We start from the raw sequence: 20,530 nt of genomic DNA, 5'->3' as shown, positions 1-20,530 counted from the left end.
CGTTTTGTTAGCATAGCTCAGCTGCAACTGAAAGCGAAGACTACCCCCTCTACATCCTCTTAAATTAGATTCAAAGGACTATGCTTATTTTCTGAATAATTTCTAATAAGCCATGAAGCTGTCTCTCTCTAAACACAGTGCTGCCAAATAAGTAGCATCTCAAAGAAGCTGGTAGTTCTAATTCATACCGTTAGACTTACTAACATTGTAACTGCTGATCACTGTTATTCCTCCCTCTACAACTTGTTTACTGCGTGATGTAGAACCCTGATGTAGTTTAACCCCAGCCAGTAACTAAGCAGCTGCTCACTCACTCCGCCCCGGTGGGATAAGGGAGAGAAAATCAGAAGGGTAAAAGTGAAAAAACTCAAGGATTGAGATAAAAATAGTTTAATAGGTAAAGCAAAAGCCACACATGCAAACAAAGCAAAACAAGGAATTCATTCACTAGTTCCCATCAGCAGGCAGGTATTCAGCCATCTCTAGGAAAGCCGGGTTCCATCACTCATAACAGTTACTTGGGATGACAAATGTCAACACTTCAAACATCCCCCACTTCCTCCTCCTTCCCCCAGTTTTACATGCTGAGCGTGATGTCGTATGGAATGTTCCTTTGGTCAGCTGGGGTCAGCTGTCCCAGCTGTGTCCCATCCCAGCTTCTTGTGCACCCCAGCCTGCTCACTGGCAGGACCCCAAAAGGAGCAGAGAAGCCTTTGGCTCTGTACAAATGCTGCTCAGCAATAACGAAAACATCCCTGAATTATCAACACTGTTTCCAGCACAAATCCAAGATGTAGCCCCATACCAGCTGCTATGAAAAAAAAAAACCCTATCACCCAAAACCAGCACACTTAGGACAATTTTTTCCACAATTGCACGCTAAACTTTTTATGGATGCACCCAGCAACTAACTTTGTTTTTTGTGTGCGCCTGTTGGTTAAGAATGCTAATTATTATTTCCTCCTACCATAAATTAATTGAAGGTCATTTAGTCATTGTTCTGGCTGCATAATGTCAGGCATTCAACTTTTGAAAGTCGCTGACCACTTGCTTTGAAGTTTATTGATCTGCATAAGACTTTGGTAATTTTTAATCATCCTTTGATAATAATTTATATATAAACCTGACAGCATCCTGTGCATGAGAATACCTTTCTAAACACACTGAGTGCCCCTAGCATCTCAAAAGACTTTACATGAGCTTCAGTTCATGAAGTCCCTATCACTTCAGAGTAACCAATTCAGCACACCCTGTCCAGCTGTTAAAGAAATTAAAGAAATCTTAGCAATCAGCACTACAATGTATGTCAAAACTCAACATCATTGAGCATGTTCAGAATTACCCTTTCAAACTCAAAAAGAATGCACTTCCTAGACCATTAAAAAAACAACCACAAAACAACAAATGGACAGAAGACAATTCAAAGTTAAACCTCAGGGCTGAAGCTTAAATTAACAAAGTAAAAAATAATAGGGGAAAAAAACACCCACACCACAAAATCCCCTCTAAATTAAGGCTGTTCAGAAACAGGCTCTCACACTTGAAAGAAATTAAATGCTTTATGTAACGTAGTACAGGTAGAGAACAAAAGGTCCCTTTGCTAAAGGAGTTACCATAGAAGAGTCTCAACATGGTATGCTTGCTTTGTCTTTTACAGACACGTATCATAACAGAGTATCTTTTTCATACTATCATGGAATGTGACCTACTATCAGAGCTGTACCTACAACACCCCTCAGGACAGCAGAAATTGTCGTGTTATAAAATTTTCAGTATTAAAAAGGAACTTTATTTTTTTTAAATCTCAGTGTAAAACTCTTTGCCTTCTACTAGTTCCCTTGCTTGATGCATAAATAAAATAATTTATTGATTATCTGAATAGGTTGCAATACCTGTTTACTACAGATTTCTTATCATTATTTCTTTTTCTTTAAAGAGAGGCCTTCGTTTTCTTTCTCTAATAGAAAAAAAAAAAGCGCTTTCAACTTAAAACAATGTAGTACCTTAAAAGAACACATTTCAAGTAACTTGTTTCAACTGCATTTTGCCAAGTCTTAAGTTGAAGCAGAAGCTATTTCAGCTTTTTATTTTTTTTTTAAATATCTGGCAAAACTGATTGCAAAATTTCCTATAATTGGCAGATACAGGAATGAGTAATTACTTGATAACTGTAGTATATTACAGATTGTTTAGTAAGTGTTTTAATTTCCATGCCTGTTTTCTTATACCAGTCATATAAACTAAACTTAGTAACAGGTTTTACATGGAAAACAGATTTTACTACTACACCTACAAGGCAGGCACATATGGCAGGTTTACAGCAAGGCCTGTAAGTGAGAAAACACATGCATTGACTTGCTTGGTTCATGACTTCAAAGATAAAGGATGAAGTTTTTACTCTATTGAAATTATTACTTAAACTTCTAATGATTTCACCCCAGCCAGGAATTCACCCACAGGTTCTAAGTGCTACCAAGACTCTTGCAAAATACCCCCAAAAATGCTAGAAACAGAATATAATTAGGAAACCAATTGCTGCTTTCTGCATAACAATTATTTTCTAGAAATGAGTTAAACATTTATTTGGTTGGTTGAACAGGGATATACAATTGATCATTCAACAGAAGAAAATATTTAAGGAAGAAAACATATGGCAGGGGTGAGTTACATCACACCTATGAAGTTCACTAAAGGAAAGTTTCCTACAGAATGGTGTATTCAACAAGCATGGCTAAGAAAACAACACCCCTTGATGAGCAGGCATTTAATTTCTGATCACTGTGCTACTGTTTAAATTTTTATTTTAGCCATCCTCCAAAGGAGAAAATGCATTTTTATATGTCTGTTTGGAAGAAACATCAAGTAACATCTAAGAGTATTATCTCTCTTTTAAGTTACACTTCGTAGGTAAAAACCTGAAAGCGTAATGCTATATGTAGTATCTGCTCATGGCTTTGTATGACCTGATTTAAAATCTGCTTGGAATTAATTCGTGTGAAAACACACACTTCTGATAATCTCCAAACTCTCACAGAAAACCAGTATTTGTAAAATGTAACACAGAGCACTTCATTTCTGGGGGGTTTAAACCAGTCAAATTGACTTCAAACGCTATCAATAAAGTAACAGATAACTTTACAGCCAAAACTACACACATAAATAAGTTTGGCTGTTTCACTAACTACCTTGAGTGAGATTTTTCATGTGTGTAACCAAAATTCATAGCATCACAATTACTAAGAAAATATTTTCTGAGACTTCAGCAGCATTTTGATCAGGCTATAGCTTTTTTTTGTCCTTTGTACATCTACCAGCCCTATAAAGTTGACACAACTCCTCCAACAGGCATAAATAATACTTCAAATATTTACATTGCTGACTTTGATATGGTCCATTTTATGGTTTGAAGGCCCACTTTCCATTTATAGTCTTGAAAGATATTAAAGCTAATGCATACTAGCCTTAACTGGCACATAGTCACAGCAGTTAACAGTACTGGAAATAAAATACCATGTCTTTAGCTTACATTAGCATTAACATGAATCAGCTCCCTAGTTTTTAGATCAGGTCGTGAAGTTAGTCACTAATATTACATTGCAATTGCAGGTAAAGAAGTAAACTATAGACTAATGAAGCAGAAAGATCAATTATGCAATACCTTTTTTTTTTTTTTAATGCAGAAAAAAACTCGCAAGAATTACAGACATAGGTTACAGCTGGGACTCTGAACACAGCCAAATTATTCTACAGCAGAAAGCTTAACCAGACTGCAGAGTAGTTTTGGCAGAAGTATGAAACCTCCTTAGAAGTTGGCATTATAATTTCAACGGAGCATATGTGTCATCCATCCCACACTTCATGACAGTACCCAGAACAATCTAAAAATGTCAATTCTTCCACAAAGAAATCCTGCTACCACCAAAAATTCCTCAAATAGGGCATATGCTCACTTAAAAGGAGTAACATCTACCGATATTTTGGCTCTCAATATATTCAACAAATGGAGTAAGTTTACTTCTGATTCTCTATGTCTTACTAACATTAGAAAAAACAACTAGAAGACATGAAACATTGCCTATTACCAAGGAAACATTACCTGCCTCTAAATAATTTACCTGTGCTGCATTAATAACCAGATGCACTACCCATGAAACGAAGACCCATCTGTGTGCTGCGTGTATATAATTTAAGCACCCTGTAGAAGGATTCCAATTTTCAGAGGGCTAACAGTCCAAACATGATACTCACCATGCCCTTGCAACATTAAAATACAGATTATGAACTGAATGGATAAAAGAGAAAACAAGACTACATTGGTCAATCCACCTGACAAACAGCCATAGACCATCAGCTGCCTAAATGCTGTTTTGCTTACTTAAAAACTTACCTACCAAGGTTTCCCTTTGCCATCTGTTTCTTCAACACTGTTATTCGCAGGAAATGTGCCTAGCTCACCTTTCAAGATATAAACACAGGCATAAAGAGAGTAGGGTGTCCATGAACTCTCCAAAACTCATCCGTGCAACTTTAGGTACTGATAGGAAAAGGATTTATCTTCTCCTTCGGTGTCACAAGTGTACATCACTTGCAACTATGTGCAGTTTTGAGGAAGCACAGCTGCCTGACAACTTGGGGCTCTTCACAGCTCGAGTTTTGTGAACTGAAGCCCACCACTAAGCATATAACAAATAGCCTAGAAACATTCAGACTTTTTGTCCTTAAAAACAGAGTACTAAAGAAAGATTTGTAGATATATCAGTTTTCTTAGCATTGGGTTAAAAACCAACTGTAGATACACCATGTAGTGAGTGATGTAAAGTAGAAATTAAGTGTACAACACTCGAAAATCCTGAGTCGGGATATTTGAAACAGATGTCTCTGAACAAGGCTTTCTGGCTTGCTTTTTGCCAGGTGTTAACAAGCACTTTCTACCTCCTGACAGTCACATAAAGCATCATGTTTTTAAATGGCACACTGCATAACAGAGAATGATATAGCTGGCATGGGTAAAAACATTGCTACAGAAAGAAAACTGTTAGGTCTTCATATTTTTCAAGCATGTCCTCCCCTGTGAAGCACATAGGACAGGGCAGGCTTCGAGGGTACATTTCATCCGTCCATCTCACATTCCTCAGCTGCTTTTGGTGGAACTCACTAGTTTCAAGAGTGCCAAAAGCTGCTTATTCAGTATAGCACAGTAGTTACTAGGGTTAGTAACCTCTTAACTTCAGGAATCACAGGAGGGTACCCTTTTTTTGTTCTGTAACACAAAGCCAAGCAGATTTCCTGACCAGTGTACTTATGGCATGTATAAGAGGACTGATCTAAAAATAAACCAACCCCTTTTATGAAGGATTAGGTTATTTAAATCTCTTTCCTTCCTTTCTTTCATAGAACTTCCTTCCTTATCATTTTCTCATGATTCCTTCACTTTCACATCACCTCCAATAACCCTGTGTAAGTCATGATCTTTCCTATCTACAACATTTTACGTTTCCCATGTATGTTTTTAACCTGGGATGAAAACCAGGATTTTAGCAGATTACTAACTGCTCCTAGTTCTCTTTTGACTTAATTTAGTCAGGAGGTTCAGAGGACAACTTCCTACAAGCTTTCATACAATCACAGAACAGCTGGAGGTTGAAAAGGACCTGTGGAAGTCATCTGGTCTGAACCCCTGCTCAGGCAGGGAAAAAGCCTTCAGAAGACCATTAAGGCCACCTGGTATCAATCCCACCTAATACCACATGCTTCCTCCACAGAAAGTAAATAATTCTTTTCAGGTAAATTACATTTCTCCTGTCCCTGAAACTAGGAGATGCACGTTGGTAGAACTGTGCTTTTTATTTTCCTTGGATGGAAAGTTAACTAACAATTACATCTGTATGTCCCAGCCGCACCCTGTTGTTCCAGGACTCTGTAAGGAGTGATCTGAACATGTATCTGGAAGTAAATGCTTTTAACAGTTTTTAATCACCCTATTATCCTTCCTTTTTACCTTTCTTTGTTAAACCTGTGACATTTGCCTCTTTTTAAAGTATTACAGCTCTTGGCTTTACCACAGGAAGCATACCTTTTGGAAGAAGCAAAAACACAAACTGCCTACGTGGTGTTACTATGTGCTTGCCCAGACAAGAGAAAAGATATTCTTGACCTAATATAACAGCATGCATCAACCAGAATCACAGGTACTTAAGCAGGATTAAAAAATGTAACTATAATCTAAGGCAGAAAATAGTTGGATCTTTCGATACCTCATTTCAAAAATATTCTTTCACTCTGTATCAGTGTGGCAGAGCCCACTTCTTTAAAGCAGATATTGGCCACTGCGCTACATTGCCCAGCCACGCATAAGGACTGTCATGCTCAGAACCTTCCCAGCTCCTGCCCCAAAACCTCCCTACAGGTGCCTGTTGATTGTCTGCACAGTCGTGCAGACAAAACTACTGACACTTTATAAAGGACTGTATTAATTAAGCACTGTATTTCAAAGAGCAAAGACTATTAGCAATGCTTCCTACCTAGGGAACTAGAAAAGTTGTCTGTCACATGCCAAATCAATATAACTTTTCTTACAGAGTGTTAAATTTGGTTTCTTCTCCCCAAATCCAACACCTCCCAACTTTGCAGCAGACTTTAACAATCACGATTCTCCATGCCTTTCACTGCCAAGACAACGAAAGCACAGGATAGCGTGACAGAGCATGACCGACATCGATGTAAAACACAAACCTCAGCACTAAAGAACTGCACAGTTCCTACTATTACCATTGTGTCATGCTTTAGGAAGCTCACATTTTATTAAAAAAACTGAAGTGTTTAGACAAAATCAGTTAAATTGGGTAGAGAATAAAAATGAAACTATTATTCCGTTATTGCTATTGAAGGGAAAATATAAAATTACACATGGAATATCCTATTCAAAAGTAAAGATAATAAAAAGCAGCATAATGTCTAATAGTAATGTTGAAAGAAATAAAACTATGAGAAAGTCATAATATTCCCAAACTCCCATCCCCTCTCAGGTTCTCTCTGCTCAAACAAGATCTGGATCAGACAACAGAATTCTTTATTCCTCCCATTCTAAGAAAACAATGAAACCTGTCAAAGTCATAAGCCATAATGTTCCCTAATCTACAGGGGCTGGGAACATAAATGATATTTGCCTAAGGCTGGTCCAGCAGAGCATGCTTTTTGACTGTCACACTGCATTAAGAAAAGCTATACACTTAAAATGGCGTTGGTCAGTTTTTGACTATTAAACACGATATGGTCAAATTTTTAACTGTCTCAACCTGTAACAGTAATATTTGAAATCTACAATATGTCTTTGCATTAGCTATTTTCCTCTTAAAATTATAAATAGTAAAACAGATTGCCAAATATAGCCAACCCCCAAAAAGCATTTGTCAGTGACTCAATTCAGCTAGTTTGGACTATTATAATACAGAATTTGATACTGCCAACTTTTATACCCCAGACAGATATTAACCTAATAAATGGCAAATAGGCCTAAGAGCTGGCCTGCACTGGGGCACATCAGCGTCCAAGAGCTACACGCACAGGCTTAAGTTGAGAGAGGTTTAATGCAGATCTTGCTGGCTTGGCAAGCATGAGTGAGCACTCACCTTCTACTGACTTTACAGAACTGCCACTAACGAACCTGAGCTGCTGTGATTCCATGTACCAGTTCAACAGCACTGATGATGCACAGACAGACTAGTCAATTATGTATGGCATCAAGTAGCCATGTTCAGTCTGGTGTTCAGCCTGTGGCTGGCATGCACAACAGCACTTTATTTTCCTTTCTGCAAATGAAAAAGCAATACAACAAAACACCATTCAGAACTACTTCTGGTGCTACTACAGTTCAAGCTATAGGGTATCACCGACGTTCAAATATTCTAGAGCAGCAATTCAAGCTTGCTGTGCTGGGACTACAAGAAATAAAGAAAATAAAACCAGATCAGGTCCTCTTCCAGCATCTCAAGAAGAAAATAGCTGGCAAAGAGCTCAGGTAATTTCAAGGAATGATGGATTCGCTACTCTCTTTGTACCCACCCCTCTATATGCTTTCCTTTCTCTTTATGGTGATTACACTTAGCCTGGTAAAGTTTTTGGCATGCTAATTGGAGAACATACTAATCCAATTATGATGCTACAGGATTTTCTTAAGATTCCAGAGAGCTGTATTGGTCACAGACAGATGACTAAGTAATTGGGACTCATTTTTTTCCCCTTTTTATTTTACAGAGAAAACATGGAAGTGGCATTTCAATTGTGACACTGGCTTATTGTCACTCTTTCGATGAGTATTTGAAGAGGCAAGAAGTTTTTGCTTTCAGTTATTAACTTATTTTGAGAGTACACACTGCATTTATACTGTTGTCCAGCAAGTCATTTTGCCTTTGGTTTAAGACATAAAAGCTTAACATTATTCCTTCGGCAATGTTTCAGAAGTCATTCAAAGTTATCTTTACCCAATTTTTGTTTCCACATCTTTTCCCAACAACCCCACCCCATATTTTTTTTTAACTACCTCTAAATTAATCAGCAATTCAAGAAAAATATTTTGATTGACTTCATATTTATTTTATTACCACAGAGTTAGTATTTCACTCTACAGTAATTTCACATTTCCTCTGCTTTGACTGTGGAACAGCCTTATGGTAGATCACACAACGAGGAAAGTCCTCAGGCACTATGTTACTATTATAAAGTGCACTTTCACGCGTACCTTTCTTTGAGTGAGACCCCCTTGATGTAGCAAATGCTGTAGCCTCTCCCTTCCTCTCACACATTCTGGAGTGGCTGGTGCCTAACTCCCACTGCCTTTACTAGTGAATTACATAAAAGTCTGCAGGGATCTTTTCTCATCAAGTTCTCCAGGTGTGATTCAGCATTGCTTTGAAAAGGGGAGTTTCCAAATCAAAGCTTAAAGGATACGCAGCTGAAAGCCTAAAAAGGAGGAGCCATCAGAAGACCTATAAAGCATACTTCGTCATTAACACAAATCAGCTACACCTGGCATAGAGTCACCAGGTAGAAGACTGCAATGGTGGATGCATTAGATATCTAAGAAGCATCCAGTGAAAAATGATCATGAACCTCACAGTGTGCACAACATAACCAACACATTTGAAAGGCTGATTCATGTAATGCTGAGTTTAAACTGTAATCGAAGACATCACGTAACAAACACAGAGGAATTCTGCTTCTTGTTTTGGTAATTATTGTTCCCTGCAAACAAGGGACATATGGTTCATATAGAAAAAAAAAAGTATGTCTCAAAATGGGTCAGAACTAGTCAAGCGCCGCTCTGCTCAGATTTGCAAGGACTACATAACCTTAGCCACCAAGTCCCAATACCAAAGGCTACTTAGGGACAATTCTGAAAAGCATTTCATTCTGTAGAACGCTTCTGGAAATCAGACAAGGCAGGTAATTCCCTCTGTGAATACAGACTCTGATCACATTTGGAAACAAGACTTTACAGCAGTTTGTTTTAATAAGCGGTAGGGTATAAATATCCCTCTACGCAGCACAGGGGCTTTCTCACTGAGAGCTGAGGCCACTGCCCGGCATCAAATGTCAGGGAATGACATCCCAGCATTTCCCTCTCTTACAAACGGTGGTGACAGAAAGGTAGCCAAGAACTTCCCTAGGGTTCTTGCAGATGGAAATACCGGCTGCTCGCCCACTGTCGGGCCTGCCCACGCCAGGCTGACGGTGATCGCCCGGGCGGTGGGCGCAGCGGCCTGTCCACGCCGGGGATCGAGGCCTGGTGCACCTCAGGGCGGCGGGCAGCCCCTCAGGGGCTCCACGGCTGCGGGCCTCCAGCAAGGCAGCCTCTCCGGGGGCGAGGGGCAAGCCCACCGCCCAGCGCCCGGCCCCACGCCGCCTCACGCTGCGCCCCGACACGCCAAGGCGCGACTGCCCCCGGCCCGCGCCCTGCTGGCCCCCTCACCTTCCACCAGCTCGTCCAGGCTGGTGAGCTTCTTGCTGCCATCGATGGTGTAGATGGTGCGGACGCCCTGGGGCAGGTTGACGTTGTCCGACAAGGAGCGGGTGAGCTCCACCAGGAGCGCATCGAAGGAGCGGAAGCGGTCGGTGGAGATGGCGTACACCAAGCCCTTGAAGTACCTGTCCCCGTTGCGGTAGAAGCGGGCTTTGCGGGCTTTCTTCTCCGAGCTGAGCGCCTGCAGGGTCCGCGTCCGGTAGAGGCTGCAGTGGGCGCTGTGCGCCGGGCTGGGGATCAGCCCGTTGCCCCGCGGCCCCGCGGCCCCGCCGCCAGAGCCGGTCCCGCCGCGGCGCGGCCCGGCGCGCTGCTGCCGCTTGTCCCGCTCCTCGAAGTGCTCCAGCTCGATGCTCCGGTTGCTCGCCATGGGGAGCCGCCCGCCCGGCCGCCGCGACCCGACCCGAGCCGGCTGCGGGCTGCTAAGCCTGCCCCCGCGCCTGCAAAGGGCTCCGCTCGCCTAATTCAGCATCGCGCCCGGCCCCTCTCGCCGCAACGGCCGCGGGTGACCGCGGCGCCCGCCCTGCCCCGTAACCGCAGCTCCCGCTGGCTCCGGCGCTACCCGCTGCTCCGCCCGCCGCCGCGCACAAAAGCATCGCTCACGCCTCAGCCCGGCGCCTCCCGCTACAGGCAGCGCCGCGGGCAGCGGGAGGAGGCGGGAGGCGCGGGGCAGCCCCGCGGCCGCGCCCCCGCGCCGGCCCCACGCAGCCTCGCACAATGCGGAGGGCGCCGCGCGCGCAGGTCCCCTCCCCGGCCCCGCCGCAGGGAGGCGGTTGGGGGCACAGCGTCCAACCCGCCCGCTCCCGGCCGGCCCCGGCTCCGCGCCCGCCGCGGGGGGGCAGCAGGACCCCCGCAGCGCCAGCAGCCGCCGGTCAGCGCGGGAAGCGGTGCAGGACCCCGCGGCGGCTGCTTCACTGCTGAGGCGCCCGCGCCCGCCGCGGGTCCAGCAGGAGCAGCGAGGTGCGGCGGGAGGCGGGCGGGGCTGCGGCCGGGCCCCGGGGGCGGGGCGGGGGCGGCGCCATCTCGGCGCGGGGCGGGGGCGGCGGCGGCGGCGCTGTCCCCTGCGGCGGCGGGAGCCGTGGAGGATGCAGCGAGAAGGGAGTGGGGCTCGGCCGAGGAAGGGGCGCGATTCTGGGGAAGCGGCTTTCCCGCGTCTCTGCCCGACAGGACTGGGCCGCCCTCGGTGCCGGTCGGAGCTCTCTGCTGGCTCTCTCCTGGCCCTACGCTGGCTCAGTTACCAGGTTAAAACGCGAAAAATGCCTCTAGGGCGCCTGTCAGCGTGGCCTTCTCCCTAAAACACGGCCCGCGCAGGACAGAAAACTGTGCATCCCTGTCATTTCCCTTGGCCGTTTGGGAACGACATGGCCCCGAGCTTCCCACCCGCTCTGAGGAGCCACATAGCCCGGGGCTGCTTCCCGCAGCTTCAGCCTCCTAAAGGTGCCACGGCTGATGGCGTCCCCGGGCCTCCTAAAGGTGCCCCGTCCCACGGCTGATGGCTTCCCCGGGAAAGCGGCTCTGCGCTCCCTGGACTGCTCAAGTCACATTCAGGTTTGGTAGGAAAGGCCAACGGATGCGTTGAAATGGCTGCAGTTTCAACTTCTTTCCAACTTAGTTTTTCTTGGCATAATGAGAACATCAAAAATAGAAAAGGCATTTACAGCCAGGTACAGGTGTTCCCTTTGTTCAGGTCTCTTGCTTTGAGAGATTCCAGCTGTGCAAGGTAATCACAGCTGGCCAGTCTCTGCTCCTTTGTCCCAGGCCAGTAAGAACCTTTGCCCATCCCTCACACTCCATGTGGGGTTGGTGGCACGGGGTGGCACTGGGGCTGATCCTCTCCACTGCCAGTGTGACTGATGCAGGTGGAGCTGCTCTGCATGAAAATTAAATTAGTAACTGAAAGACACATATGGGAGAGAACAGGTTTATGAAAGTCCTTTTTGCGCTTAGGGCAGATCTCTATTCAGTAGAGACATTCTACAAAGCTTATGAGATATGTTGTCTATTTGTACATACTGGGAAATGGAAGAGATTTGGCTAAGACTTATCTATGGGTTTGTGTTTCAGCCATTTTTGGAAACATTGTTTGCCACACTTTCCATGGATTTATTATTTTTCACTTTTTATACTTTGAAATACCAATAAAGTCAAGTATTATCTCACCGTTATTACTGGGTTTATTACAAAGTAGATTAAACACCTACCTACAGTATTCCTCAAGACAACACATGGAAAAACATCAGTGAATTTCACTCTTTGTTGAAGCATCAACATCTGTTGTGCCCAGAAACCTCCACAAGCAAAAGGAAGTGATAAACCATGGGGCTGGGTTATCTCCTCAGGTGGTAAAATCAACAGAAGGAGCTGAGCAAGGTGGGAGTTTTGTTACAGCTGGGGCATGAATACACCTACTAAGATTAGATGTGTAGGTCCTGCCTAAGAACCAGGACTGGGAAGCCACAAAACAGTAGGGAAAAATTTTCCTGGTTTTGATGTGTAGTTTCTAGTCCTGTTTACTGGCAAAGTTCCACAGGTGAAGTTCAAACTCAGCTGTGTAACTTTGCTCCAAAGTGGATTGGTCTCAGCTGTGAGGCTGTATTTTTGCCAAATAGTACCACACTGCATGGGCACGTCTAGCCTTTGCAGAAGAAATCAAATTACTTAGGTTTACACCTCAGCTGAAGGTTATTTGGACTAACCTTTTTCAATTTGCTCAGAAGCAGACCACAAAAGCTCAGGGAAGTTTAATTTCCCCCTTGTACACAACCTCTACCTCCTTCCAGCTGTTAACTGCATCTGCTATTCACAGTACAGAACTTAACTATGTGCAAACGACTCATGCAGACTAAAGTGTAATATATATATATATGAATTTAATATATTAACTGTGTCTATGACTGAATTTAGGTTGGAGAATTCAGTATCAGGGTAGAGATTTTATTGGTTTCAAGTTGTTTTGCTGGGTGGTAGGATGCATCATGTGCAGGACTTGCTCTGACTTCTGAACTCCCTAGCTAGAAATGGGATGGGGGAAAGGAATTTTATACAACCCCTACAGTAAAGTAAAACCAAAAGGGAATTCTTACACCTTTGACCAGGCAAATTCTTTCTCCTTCTCAAAGGGAATCCCTGCTACAGAGAGTTTTTGAAGTGTGTATAGCCACGGTGTTTTATAGAGCATATAAACATGAAATTAACTTCTGGCCTATAAAATTGAACTACTTCTATATCAAGAGGCTATTTACAGAGAGGTTGCAATTAGACCTGCATGTGTAACTGCCAAGGAGGTTCCTGGTGACACCTCAAACATGTTTCTACAGCTTGTGCTCTTCCTTTTTGGTTCTTTTCAGATGTTTGTATTTTGAATAAGCTCTGTCAGCCCCCACTGGGAATGCTTCACAGTGCTTCTATTTGTATGTATGCTTTGCCTTTTCCTTGCCACCTCATTTGCCCTTGAGAGTTATCTGTAGTCAGAGATGTTTTAAAAGACTTTCAAAGATGAGGAATAGAACCCCAAAACAACCCCATATGCAGCTGAACTACATTTGCTGTTACACATGAGAAAATTAATGTGCTTATATAAGCAGTTCTGTATGGAACTGAGCTACGCAATCCCATTATCTTCTTCCCACTTTATCTTTGCGAATAGGGTTGATAAATGAGCAGTTCACTTAACAGCAAGCTATGTTACATGTATAAATGATACTTTGCTTATTAACCTAAATCTCCTGACACCATAAAAATGTGATTATCAGTCATTCTTGGGATATTCTTATTCTATAGATATACATTTCCTGTTTGAAAAGAAAAGAGCTTCCAGTTTTCATGTCCATCTAATTAACCAGTTCCTTTTCCTGTCTTTGCTTTAGTTTTTTCTTCTGCTTTATTATGGTGGGCATAACAAATTCTTGGTTTAAATATCTTCCTGTATCTAGAAGACCTCCTACATGTCTTGGGGTTTTTTTGGTTTTGTTTTGGTCCATTGGTTTTGGGGTGGGTTTTTTGGTAACAAAAATCTCTTAAGAAAATTCTAAAAGGAAACCAAAAGAACTTTACCATCAGATACAATGTTCCTTCTTCTTCTGTCACCTGAACTCCTTACCTTCCTGAGTGGAATTGAATTTGTTTAGCACATTAGTGGGTTAATAGGCAAAATTAAGTTCAATATCAGAGTTTATAGTGGTTAGTTTTAGAAGAACATTTATGTGTCTGACCTTTGCATTTAGCTCATTAATTTCACCTTGAAAATTATAATATGTAATGTTGCTAAGGAAGAAAAAAACCCCACCATAAACGTGGGATCTGTTGGCTCAAGATTTATTATGTGAAAAACATTCTTTGAATAATTCAATAACAAAATGTTTACTTGTGGCACCAAAGATATAACATTTGAGTATTGAAACAATGAAATGGTTATTTGTAGTGATTTGTTTTCAACCAAGAATATTATAATGCTTTAAAAATATTCATTCAATAAAACCTCTCAGCATCCCTGTGAGATGCTGTGCCCTATTCATACAAATATATGTATATAAAATGGGAAACCAAAATTTTAAGCGACTTGCCCAAGTAGCAGAGAAGTCAGACTGGAACCAGCAACCTCTTCAACCACATTCTTTTCATCCACTCAAGAGTTTCTCCATTAATTCCATGTAGAATATAGCATTGCTTTTAATATGGTAGATGTGAGTATAGACAGCTATACAGAAACAAGACATACAAAGAAATACATCACCATAGGCTGCATATGAAAGATGCTTTAGCACTGAGTCAGGCATAATCTCCTTATGCTGCACGTTCTTGTTACAGTAACACTTGTTGATTAGTGGGAATGTGAGTCTGAGGCTCATTGTATATTGAATTATCTTGGTACATCTTAATGTATCATAGAGGAATGTCTGAACCCAGTATCTGTGATAAGCTAATGTAAATGTGTATTCAGAAGACCTCAGAATTATTCAACTGTTTCAACAGACTAGATAAAAATTCCATACAGGGGTTCAGTTAGTTGTTAAACGACTTTGTACACTTCCCAAATGATTCCTTTCGCCTTAAATTTACCTTTAAGAGTATTATTTCTGAACATCCATTTAACAGTTCTGAAAGTAGTTAAAAACCTATGAATATGCCTTATAAAGCCAATGTTGAACCTGAAATGCAAAAATGCAGAGATGGGAAGACCCTCACAGTATATTCTATTTCAATGTGCTGTACTAGGGAAGACTCAAATATACAAAAACCATTCCTATGAAAGTCCTGGCCTCTTCATTGGTGAGATTTCATGTTAGCCAGTAGTTTGCTCAAAGGAATGGTTTTCTTAATATCCAGTTGTTTTTTCTTCTGCAGTAACATCTTCCTGCAGAACTTGAACACTTTGCTGTTATTCAACAGAATCAATTTTGTCCTGTTTTGTGATCCCTTATGTAGGAATGAATGAGAGGAGTGGGATGCTACCTCCACCCAGAGCAGCATTGACAAAATTGTCAAATATTCTCAAAAGAAGTAAGTTCTTCACATGAACATAGTTTTTGTGATATAGCAAACATCTCGGAAGAGCTAGGATACACTCCCAATAGGCTCTTTCTAAAACCAAGTGAGATGTCAGGCTTTTTGCATGCCAGTGAAAATCCGTTCCTGGTTATCATTGATTGCTCAATGACATAAGGTCATGATCCTCACTCATTCAAACTGGAACAGAGATTGCCACATTAAATAAACTGAGTATGTGTGTCTATGATATAAATAAATACCTAACTCCCACTGCCTTTACTGGTGGGTTATACAAAGGTCTTCAGGGTCCTTGTCTCATCAAGTTCTCCAGGTGTGATTCAGCATTGCTTTGAAAAGGGGAGTTTCCAAATCCAAGCTTAAAAGGATACACAGCTGAAAGCCTGAAAAGGAGGAGGCGTTAGAAGACCTATGAATTGTACTTCCTCATTAATGCATCTACATTGCAAGGTATCTGTGAATTTTGTTTCTGCTAACTGTTTAGGGTGGCTACATTAATTTGTATGACTCATTTCATCTTTGCTTATGGTGAACCAAGAAGGTGTATCATAGGAATTCTGACCATTCAATACCACTGTAACTGGATAAAAATAGAAACAAATTAGTATTCTTATAGAAGAGTACAGAATTTGTTTGTTATCAGAATATATACTCTGTAACACCTGGGAAGTCTTAATTCCTACTGGCAAGCTATTGTATTGCACTTACTAATCTAAAAATTCAGTTTATATAATTAAAAACAAATTAAAGACATTTTGCATATGGGAATCAACAAGACTGCTTGGTATGTTTAATATGAATTAACCACATATTATATATTCTAAGATTAGGACCTCAGCATAATTTTAACTGTAGAAAACAACAAAATTGATAATTCGAATAGGAAAAAGGCATGATTTACAAAGAAATGCCTCTTTTACTCATTTTTTTTTCCTAGCCCATTTAGAAAGAAGTCATTGGGGTTTTTAAAACATATCTATTACCTTTTTGCCGTTAACCCTAGCATCACATTTGTATAATCGTTGATAATTTTAATTCTATCTGTTGCTGTTTCAATACAAGACATCAAAATTCTATATTTTCAATAGAAATGGCAATCTGAATAGTTGCTATAAGATTGTTTGAACAATTCATGATCCAGGATTAAATTAATAATTTTATTTGTTGTCTTACTTAAAAATATGATCAGTCACATAGTCTTAAAAATAGGAAAAATGTAGGATCTTGGGGAAAAAACCACCCCCAAACCAAAGAATTATGTTATTTCGAAGGTTAAATAGTTAATAAGAAGATGCAAATAAGTCTCTGAAATATCACTGCTGTTATTTTTTATAGTGAATTACCAATATACTTTAAAAAGAAAAATTAATTATGCTTTCTGAGATAGCTACTTCAGCAGAGGTCTAAAGTTCACTGATGACCCATACCTGATGAAATATGGAAACTTGGGGAAAAAAAACCCAATGAAACAAATGAACCACTCAAGGAGTATTTTTTAAATATAATTTTGTAATATGATGGTTAACGAAACAAAGCCAACGTCATCGAATTCTCTCATCTATACTCTTGTTCCTAGGTGTTTTTTCCCACCCAGCTGGAGCTGCAGCCCCTGTTTGTGCCGTACAAATATCTGTGTGAATTTGATCTGTGGAATGATCTTGATTGAATATTAACCCTCACCTTCAAAAATGGGATAGGGCAGGAAGGTAGGGTAGCACATTTAGCCAGCTTTGAGAGCAAAGCCATTGTACAGTGTAGCTATATGGCAAGAGCATCAACATTTTAGGCCTATGAAGAAGCAGGCAACACAACTGCAGAGAGTGAAATGAGTAATAATTTTCCCTGTTGCTTTCTTGCAGTGTCACAACTGACTTCATTGGCCTCAGTGTCATTTTCATCCAAGAAATGATTTTTTTCAAAAAAAGGGAGAGTGTACAGATGACATCTTTTCATAATGTCACCAAGCTGCAAGAAAAGGTGAGCTAACACTTTGCATCAAAGAAGTTAATACAGCTGTTTCTTAGAAAAAGGACAGGCTTTTCAGCATACAAACCTCTTTCACATTCAAGAAAGAACCAATATATGTAGCACCATTTGGAAACAATTTGGCTCTATGCAAAATTAATTGTGTTAATCAAATTTGAGATCAGAGTGGCATATTAGCTTAGCAAGAGAAAAGGTAGCAACTTTACTAGCCTTGTGATAGAGAGTAAAATAGGTGATTATTGCCTGTGGGAAGTAGAGGCATAACAAGGAACTGCCTATGAGAAAAACATTATGTGTAACAAAATGTAGAGGAATGAAGGCAGGTTAATTAACATTGATAATATACAGCTGTGGGCTGGCTTCAGGGGTGGGGGGTTGGCTGATGTGGACAAGGTGCAGCTGTGGCTGGTTCCTGCCGAGTAGTTAAATAGCTGTAAGGGGTATGGAAGAGGAGTGGCCAAAGGAGAGAGACCTGGAAGAAGCAGAGGGTGGAGAGAGTGTGCCCTGGATGTAGGAGAGACAAGGAGAAGGATACAGCAGAGGCAAGAAGCAGGGTGAACTGGCCTGAAGAGCATGAAGGAACAGCATGAGCAGTGGAGGGTTGGTGGCTGCGCCAGGGCAAGGCGTGCTAGCTACTTATTGAAGTTAACCTGCTACGTGATGGTAGAAGCTTTGTTGCAGCCTACTAATTTGTTTGGCTGCAAGAACAAAACCTGACTTTTTTTATTGAATCTAGGAATTTTAATACCTAGTAGAAATAAGAACTTTACTACCTAGGTTAACTTTTTGGAGGACTCTTGTAACTTTTTTTTTTGAAGGATTTTTGAAAAGCATGATTAATGCAGCAGAGATTGATGATGCTTTATGGAAATACCTTGAAGACAAGAGAAGGGGAATGAAATGTAGAAGTAAAATTGTCATATAATTAGGCGTTAATTTCCACTTCAAGGTGAAGACTTTCTAGTTAGGAATGACAGAAGAAAGAACGAGGAGAATGAACTATTGATCAGAAGTTTTCTCTAAGCTGCAAGACAGGTAAATATAGTCTTTTTACCTGCAGACTATCATGTGCAGTATTTAAAGGGAAAAAATGGTGTAGGAAGCCCCTTCCTGAATAAGGAATGGCTCAATGTAACCTATATACTTATAAAGAAGAATTAAAATCTAATTCTTCGAAGAGAGGAAGCAAGCTATTATTTCTGGTACGTGTTGCTATGTCTAGGGTGAGCATGGCCCTGTCTGTGGTTATGTATCTTGCTTGGGAAGCCTGTGTATGGGCTTTACCCTTGTTGCTACTTGGCTGTGGCAGTCCTGGGTCGTGATGCTGTTCCCAGTAATAGACTTTGCAAAGGGTCAGAACCCTTTCCTTTTTTGTACTCTACCAATACAGTGATGGACAGTATTGTGGTTTAACCCCAGCTGGTAATTAAGTATCATGCAGCTGCTTGCTCACTCTCTTCCTACAAGAGATGGGGTGGAGAATTGGGAAGGAATGTAAAACACGAGGACTGAGATAAGAACAATTTAATAATTAAAATAAACCCAATAATAATTATAACATTTATAATGAAAAGGAGGCAGAAGGGGAGAGGAATAAAATCCTAAGGGAAAAGAGAAAAGAAAGCAGGTGATGAATGATGTTATTGTTCCCACTCCCTGACTGACACCCAGCCAGTCCCCAAGCAGTGGGACTGCAGTTGCCCCGGCCAACCTTCCCCCCCCAGTTCATATATACTCAGCATGACATCCTATAGTGTGGAATACCCCTTTGGCCAGTTGGGGCCAGCCGTCCTGGCTGTGTCCCCTCCCAGTCTGCCATGCCCCTCCAGCCCTCTCGGTGGCAGGGCCTGAGAAACCGAGTCCTTGCCTTGGTATGAGCATCACCCAGCAACAAGCATCCGTGTGCTACCAACATTGTTCTCACACCAAATCCAAAACACAGCACTGCACCAGCTACTATGAAGAAAATTAACTCTATTCCAGCTGAAACCAGGACAGAAATGTTCAAAAAGCGTTGTAGACATTGTTGATGAGAATTTTATAGCATCTTTTAGAGGTCAGTCACCTAGCCAGCTACTGAGGGAGACTGGGTTGTATCCCCTTGGAGTGATTTCACCCTTTCTGTGCACATGACTGGAGGCTGGTTTCAGCATAGAGCTCTGATAGCTTTGGTTAGAGAATTCTTGCATCTAAGGGTAGGCATTGTTTTGGAGCTGAGGGACCAAACCCAGTCTTGGCTTTCTAGGTTGGTGTGACTGCTCTTGTAATTATGGTGTGAATATTTTTGTGTGTTTTGTCAGATGTTCTGGAGAATGATATGCTGCTCTTCTGTTCCTAATTACAAGCAGAGGTTTTAGTTAAGCAAAGCTGTTTTGTGTGTTCATAGGCACAATACAAAATGAAGTTCGGTCAGTGGGGTCAGCTCCTGTACAGAAAAGAGAAAGGAGTCATTTGGCTTTCATTTTATAAGAATCTTGCTTTTATTTTTAAAAAGAAATCAGATACAGTTTTGTGAAATATTTCTTTAATCTTCACATGCTCTTTCTGTATCAGTCATATTTTAGCTTGCATGTTTCAGTACTCTTTGTCTTTGACAAGAAATCTATATGTTTGACTGCTTGCTGCCAGCAAAACCATTTACATTAGCAGCAGAATGATGTCTCTCAACTGCTATAGCCAGCGTGGTCGAACCTTATGCTGGAACTTTGCCAAATTGAACTTTTGCCCTAATTAAAATAATAAAGTGCTGCTTTGGGGCTTCGTTATTGACAGTGACATTGTGAATATGACATTTTTCTCTACAGGTGACTTAGACTGAGACTGTTGCTACCTCATGATTTCTTATTTTAAGATTTCCTCTAAGATCGCTCATTCTGACAGGCCTGAGAGGAGGAAAAGAATCTGATTTATCAATACATGAAGATATTATGAGAGGTAAGGGGAGGAAGTCCAGTGAGTTTCTCAGGTCTTGGTAGTGTGTATGGGCTAGAAAGTGAACAATTTGCTGCAAACCCAGTCATGTTT

The 20,530-nt window shown here is 41.5% G+C and overlaps 1 protein-coding gene across 6 annotated transcripts in view; it reads right to left on the bottom strand.

The window, feature by feature from the left end:
• Nucleotides 1–11,010, bottom strand: part of DCLK2 (doublecortin like kinase 2) — a 95,551-nt gene extending 84,541 nt beyond the window's left edge. For 4 of the 6 annotated variants that reach the window (XR_005826134.1, XR_005826140.1, XM_040582438.1 and 1 more), the window contains exon 1: nt 9,968–11,010. Coding sequence is in view for 4 of the 6 variants with exons in the window: in XM_040582438.1 (XP_040438372.1) it covers nt 9,968–10,385 (418 nt within the window). In the remaining 2 variants the exon portion in view is untranslated. The remainder of the gene's footprint in view (nt 1–9,967) is intronic. The other 2 variants (XM_040582425.1, XM_040582432.1) reach the window with 1 other exon arrangement.
• Nucleotides 11,011–20,530: the final 9,520 nt, after the last annotated feature.

This window comes from Falco naumanni, chromosome 1, assembly GCF_017639655.2.
Source record: "Falco naumanni isolate bFalNau1 chromosome 1, bFalNau1.pat, whole genome shotgun sequence".
NCBI classification, from domain to species: domain Eukaryota; kingdom Metazoa; phylum Chordata; class Aves; order Falconiformes; family Falconidae; genus Falco; species Falco naumanni.
Note: the sequence above shows the minus strand (reverse complement) of the source record. Positions and strands in the feature narration are given on the sequence as shown.